Source organism: Nematolebias whitei, chromosome 3 (genome assembly GCF_014905685.2).
Source record: "Nematolebias whitei isolate Nwh7 chromosome 3, NemWhi1, whole genome shotgun sequence".
Classification (NCBI taxonomy): domain Eukaryota; kingdom Metazoa; phylum Chordata; class Actinopteri; order Cyprinodontiformes; family Rivulidae; genus Nematolebias; species Nematolebias whitei.
In genome coordinates this window covers 15,673,791-15,687,901 of record NC_056500.1, presented here as the reverse complement: position 1 = coordinate 15,687,901, position 14,111 = coordinate 15,673,791, and the positions used below count along the sequence as shown (strand labels likewise).

The following is a 14,111-nucleotide window of genomic DNA, read 5'->3' as shown; positions in this document are numbered from 1 at the left end:
GATTTTACATAGTTTCTACGTAAATTCTACTGACATTTCTTACAGTGAAGGTAAAAGAAAAAGGAAAGACAGAATAATGAAACTTGAAGTTTTTTTTACCTGATCGTAGCTGTTTAATCCGTCCATTACTTGCACTGGGATCTATGGGCAGAAAGTCTTTGTACCAAGTGATTTCTGGGTCAGGGTTGCCACTGGCAGCACAAAGCATGGTGGCTGTTCGAGTGCGCTCCACCACTTTAAGCTGAGGTCCCATGTCAATGTTAGGGAAGCCTGGTGGGAGAAGGTCCTCTGTGAAAGGAAACATTAATACATATTAATTAATATGATAATTAGATACCTGGTTTTGAGAAATTCACACTTCTTTTTGCTTGTTTGAATGAGAAAAATCCAAGCATCTCATCCATGTCTTACTATTTCCCTTAGTTCCACAGGATACAAGCAATATTAAACTGAAATATGCAAACAAGAAGCTAAATACTGTAGATAAATAAGTGACCATCTTAAAAAACAAAGTAATGATCAATAAACAATAGAAATCAAACTGAAAATGAAATGCAAATACATGAAAATGTGTCGACAGATTTGGGTTTGTCACTTTTTTCCTACATACATCAAAGAAAATACTAGAACATGAATAAATAGCAAATTTGCTTTATCCTAATAAATTCTAATAAATATAATGATTATTTCATGGTCATTTTCAGATTTCAAGGTTTAATTTAGTTAATTTTTCAGGGGGGCAACTGTGGCTGAGTGGTTAGAGCAGTCGTCCTCCAATGCAAGAGTTGGGGGCTCGATTTCACCAGCAGTCACATGCCGAAGTGTCCCTGGGCAAGACACTCAACCCCTCATTGCCTCCGATGTGTGTCCCATCAGTGTATGAATGTGATAAAGAACTGATAATTCTATGTATAGATCTAGTAGAGTGCTGTATGACTGGGTAAATGAGGTCACAGATTGTGTTGTAAAGCACTTTGAGTATCTCAATAAGATAGGAAAGTGCTATATAAGTAAAGTCAATTTACCATTTACCCTGTAATTTGCTTGTTCTGTTAAATCTTCTGCAGGCCCAGGTATTCACAAGAAAAAAAATCACATCACATAATCATCACGAACATATATTGTAAATTGCATTCTATGCAGCCCCATACTGAAAGAAAAGGGTTAAACCAAAATGATCTTTTATCCAAAATATGTGAGAGTATTCAGACATGCTATTGTTATTCTCTTCCATTAAAAACCAAGCATTTTGTAAAATCTTCGTATTTTTCAGAAAGAAAAAAATAATCTAGAGGTGAACAAATGTCTTTCTAAGACAAAGGGAAATTGTTAAGTTTAGTAAACTGATTTTTTTTTTTTTATTATTATTATTAAAATAGTGCAGGAGTAGTTTTGTTATCCTACCCCAAACTCAATTCAAAACCAATCGCACGTTAGCACTTGTTTAGTGAGAATCACAAACCAAGCGATTACCCTACAGCTAATAATCATGCATGATTGAACAATTATTTTACTTTTAAGAGATGACAGTGTAGTGCACTCATTGTTCTCCGCTCTGCTGTCTTTTGGGCAATTAGTCCCATGGGTCAAATTGCCTGACCTTTACTGCGACTGGAGCCAGAGTAGTTATTCATTCTCAGATGACTAAAGCTGTGAGGGAGGGGTACCCAGAGCGGTAATAAGCATCAGACACTCAAGGCCACATCACAAATGGGAGAGGACTGACTGACTGAGATGTTGGCCAGTGGCACATCAGAGCTCTCCTGGCAAGCCAATGACCTCATGTCCACTTTACAGACATCATAGGGGTCTCTTTGCAACACCACAAGCATTAAATTAAAGAAAATTAGGACACTTTATTGAGTCACAGCTTTGGCAGAAGACTCATAAATCAGGGCATCTGTCTCTAATAGGCGGTCATAAAAAGCAGTTTTATTCTGCATGTTACTCTCGGTGTAACCAGCACAATAGCTTAAAGTGATAATTATCTGAATATCTTCTACTCTTGCCAATGTCTTCCTGTTTCAAGGCGAACTATAAAAGCATTTGAAAGTCAACGCAAAGTGAAAATACAGCAACTATTTCAAACTATTAGTAGATTTTCATTTATGAAGCTTGTTAAGGTACTTGCAGGTTTTCTATAACAAAAAGTCAGATTTCATCCCATACAGTAATATATTAATATTGTGTGCAAAATCATGTTCACAGTTTGACCAATAAAATACAAGATATGTGAAAAGAAAAAAAACACAAGAAACCAGGTTTTCTCTAAACTAAACTCACACAACTTGCTTCTTGACTTTAGAGTATAATAAATATTTCAATGACAGATTCAACGAAGTACAGGCATTTACTCTGTTTGAGGTTCTGAACTGTATCCTCTATCATTTATTGATGATCATTCTTGCATAATCTCTTTATACCAGTTCACCTGAAGCTCAGAGAAGCTATAGCTAGCACTTCACTTTGCAAAGTTATACAATATGTTCTCACAAACTCGCCTCTGTGCATGTCATCAATGATATATGTATAAGATACCATCAAAGGTGCTGCACTCTTGTACGCCTCTTGCTAGTTCTGTCTGTAGGAGAAGCATATCTGCAAAGGAAAGGTCTGGCATGCACTAGGAGTGTTACATCTGATACATTTGACAGTGCACCGCCTATCAGAACATCAAATTGCATTAATGTCATGGTATGAAACATTACACCAAGGACCACACAGATTACATTATTATAGCAGAAAAAAAAAATACACAGCGTGAGTGGATTTTAAAGTAATGCAATTAGGCAAGAAGCAGAGGGGAATCTGGATGAAGGAGCAAAAAGGGGCAGAAAAGGTGGACTATCTGACAAACCGGCCAAAGCAGCAGTGAACAAGCAGCAGGGATGGCGGATTCATGGAAAGATTATACTATCATTACAGCTGCTCTGACCTGATACAGCACCAGCAGCCTTTCCTGAACAAATGACATGTATGCTGGCTGCTCTCTTCCCTGGGAATAGAGTCTGATACCATCTTTCGGCCTGAAGCTTACAGGCTGTGTCGATAAAGGCGGTCATGCAAAAATAAATAGATCACTCATTGAGGGAGTGCTACTTTTGGGTTAGCCAGCTTGGCTGAAAAGGGGAAAAGGCAACCAATGATATGACGTGATCGAATCCTTGTCTTCCCAACGGGCCAGTCCTCCACAGAGTGGCATAGAGATTGCGTTTCAGTGATTTGTGCTTTCTGTGATGACAGATCTACAACCCATTCATGTGAATTATTGGTCAATGACAATGTTGGTGACTGTTTGCTGGGAGCAGCCCTTGTCCTTTAAGCCAACAATCATGTGACAGAACAATGAAGCATCTGCTGCAGTTAACCCAAGCATTTTACCTATAAATATTTAGGAGTCCCTAAGATAAAAAACTTGTTCCTAGAACCTAGAACAGCAAGGTTTATATGTTGGCTCCACTAAATGATACATTATTAGTCTTGATTTGCATGACTGCAAAGCTATGAGTTACCGGTACTTTGAATTCTGTCTTTTTTGGTGCATTTTAAAGAGTGATTTTAGACTCTTTAAACTCTTTTCAAACTTATATTAATAACATTTTAATAAACTACCTTCTAGAAGATGGCCAACTATCATAATCTCCCACAGTGTTTTTAACATTTCAAAGGTAAATAAATCATACCAGACCTTCTGATAAGTGAAGGGTTCAAACTGGGACAAGCGAGATTTATTAGATGTCTTCACTGCGTGGTAGGTATTCACCAACTTTTGATTTGTAATGTTATACCACACCACCAACAAAAGTTTAGTTTAGTTTTTTCTTCATATACAATGTCTGCATAAATCAGTTCACACAATATATTTCATATACAATATGGTCGTAAAAAAATGTCCTCAATAAACTGTTCCTGATCTCTTTTCGTAATTTGCACAAACCAGACACAGACACTTTGTAAGCAGATTCACTCTTCTGTTCACGGTGTTTTGACCGTGTGTTTACCTCAGTTTCTGGTTTAGATGTGCAATGAAGGCACATCAGACGGGTTTTGAAAGAACTGTGTAAGAATGTCTTCAGGAAACATTTAACCCAGGCACATGACAGCTCCAAAGCTTTTATTTATTCAATGATGTGCAGAATTTCTGTTTGTTTATTTGTGTGTTTGTTTTTCATAATGTTGTTAGGTCAACTTCAGCTGAACAAGCAAATGGATGACCAACACTGGCAGGTTATTGCATTCCATTGGTCAAACTTTTACACAGTAAATTAATGTTGACATTATCATAATGCATAAACCATTAATTTTTAAGTAATTCTAGCATCAGTAGCTTTAAAACTATGTGTTCTCAGCTTCTATGTTTCAGAGTGGAGAGAGTCGTAACTAATGATGTAGAGAAAAAGGTGAATCCCAACAGGCTGAGACTGCAGCAAAGTGCAATGATGTGCTCCACCATACCCCACACCTATTACTCATATTATTATTTTCACTTACTGCAATGATTTAATTTCATCAGCAGCTTAATCAGGTTAACTGATTACCCGGTGCGGCAGCATACACACATAAGCTTTAAAGAGGCTTGTGCACTAATATCACAAAGGTACAGTGGGGACAGGAGAAGAGTGAGATCGACACACGGGAAGAGTGAAAGAAATGGAAAAGAGGAAAATATATGATTAAAAGTGGAAGAGGAAGAGATGATGAACATCATGGAAAATGAGGGCCACACACTCATAGGATTTTGAAGAAAACAGATGTTAAACTAAACCCTTTTCACACATGAGATGGGTAACATTAATGTCGTCATCAATCTGTTAAAGCGACAGCATAAAGTCATTCACATTAGTCAATTTCACGTCAATGTTCCTTGGAGCTTTACTTCGATAAAAACACAAGTGAAGAAAGATATAAAGTAGTGCACAATGATGTATTTGTCGTTCATGTGAGCTTGGATATTAAGAGAAGAAGCTCTGTCCTTACAGAGTCATAGTTTCCAACAGAATGCAGATGATCATCAGCAATATAAAAACAAACTTAAGGTGGGTAAATTACACATGGCACCAATATGTTCAACCTTGATCACATTATTATAAACATACATGAGTAAAACAGGAATAAATGGCACACCAAGTGGCTCAGACTTTAGACACTTTGTTTTAATTAGTTCTGCACCTTCATGCATGTTCTACGTACTACAACATACACCTACAAGTTCATATCAGGAAGATGGTCCATCACTGAGACATGAGTTTAATTTACTTACAGGGAGGTGATATGCCACATGTGGGGAACCAGTTGAATATCTTGGAAAGTGTATTTGCTTCATGTAAAGGAATCACCAGAATTTGGTTCAAATAGTTTGTATTAAAATAAAATAATACAAATTAAAAATTAAAAAAAAAAACAGTCAGACGTCAAAATTCAAAGACAGGTAAAGATTGATTTGAATGCCACACAATTGGTCGACAGGGCTTCACTTATTTGAGTCACGTGATTTTTATCCCAATGACCTTTTAAAATGATGGCAAAAATCAATACAAAATATTCTGTAGTTCAATCAGGATAGCAATTGCTACACTTTCTGTTGTGAACGATGACTGTTAGTTAGATTCTTTATATTTCCTTCCCTGAATTAATCTTTCTGTGACATTCCCTAAATTGTATTTCCAAGAAAAATCTTGATGAACTGGTTAAAAATTATACAAAGAAACCCATGAGATTTATAGTACAGACAAAATCCAGGGGACAGAGAAAAATAGCAACACACAGGAAATCTAATCAGAGTGTCTGTGGCCCCGGCACCAATCGGCCTTTCTGGATAGCCATCTTAGCTGAATAAGGGTTATTATACAGCCAGCACTCAACCTTTACCCTCTACTCTATTCCCAGAAAGACATCTGATGTCCTCTTAGTATTCTCCACACCTAGCACATTGAGCTACCAAGGGCAACATTTACATCAAAATTTCCAAAACTACAACCTGAGAAAATCACATTGAGATCACATCATTTAGGAGATGAAAGGACATAAGAAAAGCAGAAGAAAAAAGTGATTAAAGGAAAGAACTGCTAAAAAGTCAGACGACACAATGAAAGTTGTCTTTTTTTAAAGGGATTTCTTTGATTTTTACAGACTTTTTAGCTCATTTGTCAGTTAAATTTACTCAAGCAATCCATGAGCATGGATGGATGGATACAACCTTTGCATGCTATGTTTCTAGAACGTGCTGCAAAGGAAGCAATAAACACTAAGTGTCTGACTGAAGTGCCCTTAATTCTAATTTTGCTCCATAACAATTGATTCCTCTGTATTGGGCAATGATCAGAAATAAATATACAAGAAAGAATTGAGAAATACTGTCAGACATACAGTACGTTTCAGTCAATTTGACTTGTGGCAATTGCCACTTCCAGTGTAGTTCAGATGAGCTCGCAGTCAAAGAGCTGATGTGTAACGTGCCAAAAATAAGATATTAGCTAGCAAGAGGAAAGGTAGCTACAAAAGAGGTTTTATAAAAACTGACAGACCAATAAACAAAGCGAGGATACGATATGTAGCATTATGGGGGGAGTCCTCATAATTAGAACAAATCTGTCCTATTTTCGTATATTTTTAGCTATCAAGTCCTTGAACCAGGGCAGCACGGTGGCGCAACTGGTAGAGCTGCTGCCTCTCAGCGAGCAGGTCCCTGGTTCAAACCCCGGTCCAGGGGCCTTTCTGGGTGGAGTTTACATGTTCTCTCCGTGCATGCGTGGGTTTTCTCCAGGTACTCCGGTTTCCTCCCACAGACCAAAAACATGCATGTTAAGGCTGATTGGTAACTCTAAATTGTCCCTAGGTGTGAGTGAGAGAGTGAATGGTTGTTTGTCTCGTTTGTCTCTATGTGTCCCTGTGATGGACTGGAGACCTGTCCAGGGTGTACCCCGCCCCTCGCACAGTGATTGCTGGACATGGGCACCAGCGACCCCCGTGACCCAAAATGGAACAAGCGGGTAAAGATAATGGATGGATGGATGAAGTCCTTGAACCAAGAAATTCACAGACTGTTTGTGCTGTTCTAAATGTAAAAACTACGGCTGCTGTCAAATGATCTGGCAGATTTTACTAATTCTAGTACACTATTCTGAGATAAACAATATTCAGTACACATTATGCATTTTTGGTTATTTTGAACTAAACAATGCATGATCTTAACTTGCATATTCTTTGTGAAAGACTAAAAATCAGAATTTTATTTTTGTGTATGAATTTATTTAACGCATATGCCTGAATAGATCTTGCAACACTTAAGTTGGGCCTAATTTCTGACAAAGGTAAAAAAAAAAAAAAAAAATGACCCTTCTAATGCAAGGACAGGTAAAATAATTATAACAGCACATGTTTTCAGTCTCTCATCTTAAAACAGCTGAAGAATGTGTCTTGAAATAAAAATCACTATTTAGACTTTTTTTTAGTTGGTGAGACATCAATACAAAAATGGCATAATAATGATAGAAAATGTCAAAGACAGCTCTAGTGATGCCCTGATCATAGAAAAAGTTACACAGAAAAAAAAAAGGACACAATTTCTGTTTACCTGTCGCAGCAGGAGGCAGTTTATCAAACAGCCACTCCCATCACACACACATACACATATTGTATGCACATCTCACCCCAATTCTTTAAGACTTGTCAGGCTCCTGAAGTGTCTGGAATAGGACAGGCAAACTCCAGGGGAGACAGAAGATGAGGTCAGAGCCATTAAGGGAAGTGCCTCTCCGTAGACACGTCAAACAGTCAGGTCTAGTTTGGTGGTGAGTGGCTGTAAATGTGTGTGTGTGTGTTTAAGTGGTATACATGTGAAGCTAGGGGTGTGCTAGGAGATTCTTTGTCCTTAAAACAGAAAATTTACAATAATAGAGGGAAAATGTGTGCAAATACTTGACAACTAATTCCCTTTAGATCAGTGCTTCTCAATTATTTTCGGTTACGCAACCCCCCCTAGGAAGAAGTAAACATTTCGCGCCCCCCAACTCTCCGCCGCGACTGTACATTGTATAATTTGTCTAAAAATTAGTTATAAATACACCTGCATAACATTGTACCCTTATTAACATTAATTAAAGAAAGAAAGAAATATAGATCAACTTACAACAAAGATTACTAACATGGTTTTATAGTCTGTAACAGAAAGGGCTTAAAGTGCATCGATTTGCTTGAAATTAAAAAATATATATATCCTTATTTAAATTGTAAACATTTTTGACCATTTGATACTGAACAATCAAATTAAATACAATCAATAAATAATAAAAAATTCAAATTGATCAGCAACATTTTAACTCAGGAGTGATACACAACACTTGGACCTACAAAACAAAAATGAATTAAAACTGCTTTAGTCAGCAAATGTAGCAAGTTGACACAAATTATTTCAACAAGACACTAATGAGAAAATACTTTGACAATTTAATGGAACATAGTATACGCCAAAACTTTTGCAATAATGTTGGAGTCCAAAAGAATGCAATGAAACTTAAGTTTAAGAAAAACTATTAACTACTGAAATGCTCATATTACCGGTACATATGATTTGTATTTTACTACACCTCTATTTGCCAGTTGTGCTTATCTGTGATGGATGGGTAGAAATAAAATGTCAAGTTTTGTGTAGGTGTATCATAAACAAGATGTCATGAATACACACTTTGCAGTATTTAAAGTTCCATGTCTGATTATGGCTTCCAAGTGACGACAGATAATCAACCTCTAACATGTGAAGCAAAGACCTTGCTAAGCTAGTCAAGACACTGGGCCAAAACAACAGCCTGTGAGGGTTTGAGTTGCTGCAATGTGCTGCCAAAACAACTAATCTAACCCAAACAAATCCCAAGACTTCCAATAAAAGATCCACACAGAAAGCAAAAGAATTTCAGGGAGGTTGGTAGGTGGTACGAAGGGGCAAGGTTATTGTTTTGATGGGCCATTAGTGCAATCAAGCCCATAATGAGAGGTTCGGAGGCACCTTTGGTGAGCAGAACAATTATGAATATGCAGTGGCTCAAAATGAGCAGAGGACCGGAAAAATGAGTCTGCCACATAATTGCTCAATGTCACTTTGAGGAATGGAAAAAAAAAAACACAAAAAAAAACAAGCATATGTGACAATAAGGGTCAGAGAGGATTGGGACTTCACCGCAGTGAAACAGGAGTGTTAGACCACATAGTGACTTAAAAGACAACAAGATAAATAAGTAAAAGGGTAATATTGATAGGCCAGGCTCAAAGCAAAAACGTTAGGAGAAAAAGTGGATAGGAAGCTGGTTATTGGTCAGAAAAATGTATCACAAAGGAAAGGAATAGTATACAATAAGACCAAGAAAGACCACCAAGGTGCACCAATAATACATACCTATGGAAATTTTTCACAGAGCTCAAGGTAGTTTAATGTAGGTTGATGAGGGACTTTGTAATTGTGTCATATAACTGTGACCAGATGTCCTGGGGACTCAGGCAAAGAGAGACATCAATGAATCACCAACTGATAAGTGAGTTGGATGAGATGGCAATGAAGGATGCTGGACATGCCTGCTGTGCCCAAGTGCTGAGTGACAGTGTGCAGGAAAAGTCTGCCACAGGCTCTGATCCAGGAGATCTTCAGTTTCCACCTCCAGCAGAACTTTTTTGGCATTTGGAAAAGGAAGGGAAGGGAGTCCAAATGCATCGAGCTCTGGGAGACCATTGCTGATCTAATCCCCTGGATTTAGAATGATGGAATAATGAGACTGAAAATGTTGTGTGGAACAAATAGGGGGTATGCTCTCCCATTGGAAGTGTGAACATTATGTACTCAACCTTTTCTAAGCCAAGTGACACAATGTATTTTGAGTGTGAAGAGCATCCGATACAACATCCGGTAGGTTCCTGGCTGCACTCGATTTTGGAGTTTTTGTGAAAAATATTTAGTCTAGCCTTTTTTAAATTACCTATTTATTTTTGTTCCTGCATTTTAGGGAGTGGTGGCGCAGAGATTATAGAAGGTGGGCCTGCGATCGGAAGATCGCCGGTTGAACTCTCGGTACCAACAACATCAAAATGTGGGTGAGATAGGTGAAACACCCACACCTGCCTCCACCCTCATTTGCCTCACTCTGGGCCCTTGAGCAAGGCCCTTAACTCCCACCATCTGATCCTCCGGGTGCCCTAGATAGCAGCTCTCTGCTCCACACAGAGGGCTGTGGTAGCTCAGTGGTCTGTGGTTGTGTCAGGAAGGGCATCCGGCGTAAAAAATATATATATATTGCCAAGTCTTCGTGAGACTTAGTTCGAAGTGGCAACCCCTGAAGAAGGGATAAGCCAAAAGAAGAAAAAAAAAAATGTTCCTGCCTTTTTGCAACTTTTTTTTAACCCTAACCCAAAGTCTTGCTAAGATATTTATATGTTCACATGAAATAATTTTCAGAATATTAGTCTTGGAAAAAACATATCTTGTTTATCTTGTTGGTGTAATATTACATCTTTGAGGACTCGCTGGGCTTCTCCTTTCATTTTGTCTTAACTGACCTGTATCCTCAAGCCAAAAATGAATATTCGCATTGCCTTCCATCTTACCACATAAAGCGTACACTCGGCAATTGTGAGCCACCGAGGACTTTTAAGTCTTATTAACGGCCACTCCTGCTGTGCTCACAGCATGACCCCTGTGTTCTATGAATTCAGTTACCTGGGTTGTTGGCTTATGTATATGGATGAAGCTGGTGGTCCAGGCCTCATCCCCTTCCTATTCTTTATGCATGAGCTGGGCCACTTCTAGTGTCATCACTCCTTCAGTTTCAATAAAATCTACCACTTTATCCCAATTCTCTTCTGGTGTGGAAAAAAGTCAAACCCTATTTTTTTCTTTGTTCTTTTAAGTTTTTTTTTAAATGCAGCAATTAAAGCAAATATAATTTAAGGCATTTATGAATAGCCAATACATTTTCAGTTTTGTTTGATTATTTCAAAACTTGATAGGCAAAGATATTTTCTGTCCACCTGCACATTTCATTCAGCTATATAAATACAGCTGAATTCATGATTCATGATTCATGCAGTTCATCTAAACAAGTTTTTTTTTTCATAATTACTGAAAAGTGATTTACGTTTTTGATTAGGCACATGCAAGGAAAGTACTGCTGAAAATGTATAGAAATTTAACAACTAATGGTAAGAAGCTGATGATGGGTATCGAACCACTAATTTCACATGAACTGAATTGTATTATAACATATTTTGAACATGTAATATTAATAACCTGATTTTACATAGTGACATTTGCTACAATTAGAATTCTAACCATGAAAGGTAGCAAGAAAGTCTTTACTTTTCTAACACAATGGTTGTGTTATGGCATAATAAATGGCAAAAAAGAGAAGACAATTAAAAAAAAAATACTTATATGGTTACCTTTCATTTTTCAAACATCTCATAAACACTCATGCATTCCCTTGACCAGCTCACTGCACCATCAAAGGGTCATTTTATATGTCTAATGGATCTATCAATAAACCAGACCTAATCGGACACCACCCACTGTCCCTCCCACATCAACAGTACTTAAAGCAGCATCTCTGTGGGCAGCAACTGCTGGCGACTAGTTGGCAAACATAATTCGCAAGGACGTCTCCAGATTTTTGTTGTTGCAAATTTTGCTAAAGTTTTATATTTTCTCACTGAAGTTGCAGAGGCTTCTAATCTTGTTGCTTAAATTTTGACACTTAAAAAAATGTGTCAGTTTATCTCAAAACACAGAGTGGTCACGAGTATCTCAAACCTATCTCATCCCATCACAAGCTATCCCCCAGTCTAGACACAAACTGTTTTGCCATTTTCCTCCAATACATCTATTCAGTTAATTTCCCCTTTTTCTTCTTATCTTTCTTGCAACTACTGAGTTTATGTCTTGGTCCTTCATCTTCCAATCATAACTGATTACAGAACTGCAGGTTCAGAGGATCAAAGGATTCAGTGGTCATAAACTCCCATCTAAGTGAATTTCCTCTGGAATGAATTTTCATTTAATAAAAAGGGAGGGAATGAAAGCTAGAAGGCTGATGGTATTCTGATAGGTACAGAAATGCCAGCAAGGAAGCATAATGTGGTGCAAGGGGATAAAAAAGGTTAAAGGTATGTAGAGAGACAGCTTTTAGGAGTAGAAAGAGCACTAGAGTCCACTGAAGGAGAGCAAAAGGAGATGATCCTGAGGAAACAGCATAAAACTTCTTAAGCTTCCAATAAGAGATCAGGGGCATGAGGGTCATCCATGTGGTCAACATCCACCTATTGATTTGTTGTTTGTGCCTTCCCTGCCCTCCTCTACACACCAATAATGGCAATGGAGTCCCACCTCAGTAGAGAATAGGACCTCATACCAATGATCACTGAATATATACCGGTACTAATAATTTAATATTTTATGTACCATAATTCTCATGAGACAGCATTTAACAACTACATTTTTAATTTCATGCTTTCACTTCTGTGCTAAACAACAACAACAACAAAAACTAGCATAAATAAAGCATTTATGAGTAAAACAAATGCTTGCACTGACATGCTGATAATAGAAGTCAAATGTAAAAATGGGTTGACCGTTAGAAGACAACCTTTGCCAATGGATGTAGATCTTAACAGCACTAATGTATTATTTACGATTGGAGGCAGAGAGTGGTGCTTGGGAATAAGAATTGACTTGTTTGTCAGGCACAAGGTAGAGACAATGTACTTGGCAAACACAGGTAGAGAAGCTCTTTTTGAACACAGTATAGCTGCTTTGCCATAGATAAGTGCGACTCCACTCAGTTCTCATATTTTCTGTTCTTCTTAGATGTAGGTGAATTGCCACTGTGACGCGTTTCTCCTCTCTGTGGGTGGATCGTCAATGTAAAGTGGGAGCTTTCTTGTAGCGCTGTCCAGCTTGTGCTGAATCATTTGATGTGCCAACAATGACAGTACGGTCTGGACCTCGTCAATGGTCTATGGCACTGTTTGTGGAGCTTCCATACTGAACTATAAACTAGAAAACTAGAAAAAGCAAAGTAACTAACCCACACTCTACAATGATCAGAGAGGAAATGGCAGTTCAGATGTAATTTGCTGTTATTTCTGGCAAATATACTGGCATACACCCAGTTGGATGTTTACCTATATGCTGATCTTCAATGCATAAAATTCACAAAATATCTGTAGTATTCTCACACAATACGGGGGGGGGGGGGGGGGGGGGCTTCAGAGGCGATGCAGAGCAAGGAGGACCAGAAGGAGGACAGAGCAAACTTAGCATTTCCTTACACGCTCTTGCTCTGATGTCTGACGTAATATATATATATATATTTAAATCTGTAAAACTGTCTCTGTGTGTCTGTAGTCATAAAACATGGGGAAAAAAATCATTACAGTTTACAGAAAACCCGTAAGACTTCACATGTATGTGCTGGATGGGTAATCCAGTGACATAGCTTCACTGGCCAATCTGCCAAGCTGCTTCCTGCTTACGTCAAAATTGTCACCTCAGAGGAATTCACTTGGAACCATGAAAAAGATGGTCCTATAAACCGGGCTGAGTGGGGTTGGGTACTGGCAGAGGGCAGGCCCTTAAATGATGTTGTGTTGCAGAACCGTCAAGTATAGAAAATATGGCAAAGCACCTTATAGGGAATGTTGGTGTCTACGCTCCATTAAAAGAGGAATTCTTTAATTCTTTTCATTCAGTGTCAAATATTGATGAGCTTCTCCTTTTATGACAATTTCATAATGATTTGGCTTGTTGTTAAACAATACAATTGTGTTTAAACTTTTAGAAAATAATAAAATTTATATTTTAACCAAATTAGCTTGTCAATCTAACTCAATTTAAGATACTGCTATGGCAAACTGACCTTTGAAACCACAAAATGGCTTGGTGTTGTTACACACTGTAGCTAAGAGCCATTAGGAACACATTATTTTTAAGGTCGACTAAAGTGGATACAACTCTGTCCTTCTTCCATAAACTCAAACATGAAAGGCAGCAGGAATGCACATTCCTTCAAGAAATGCTAAGCCTTCAGTTTCTACATGTGTTTAATCTATCGTATTTGGTCTTACTATAGGTGCTG

The 14,111-nt window shown here is 37.9% G+C and overlaps 1 protein-coding gene across 1 annotated transcript in view; it reads right to left on the bottom strand.

Moving 5' to 3' along the window:
• Positions 1-14,111, bottom strand: part of ptprsa (protein tyrosine phosphatase receptor type Sa) — a 198,093-nt gene that overhangs the window by 107,237 nt on the left and 76,745 nt on the right. The window contains exon 5 of the mRNA XM_037698034.1: positions 100-288. Within this exon, the coding sequence (XP_037553962.1) occupies positions 100-288 (189 nt within the window). The remainder of the gene's footprint in view (positions 1-99; positions 289-14,111) is intronic.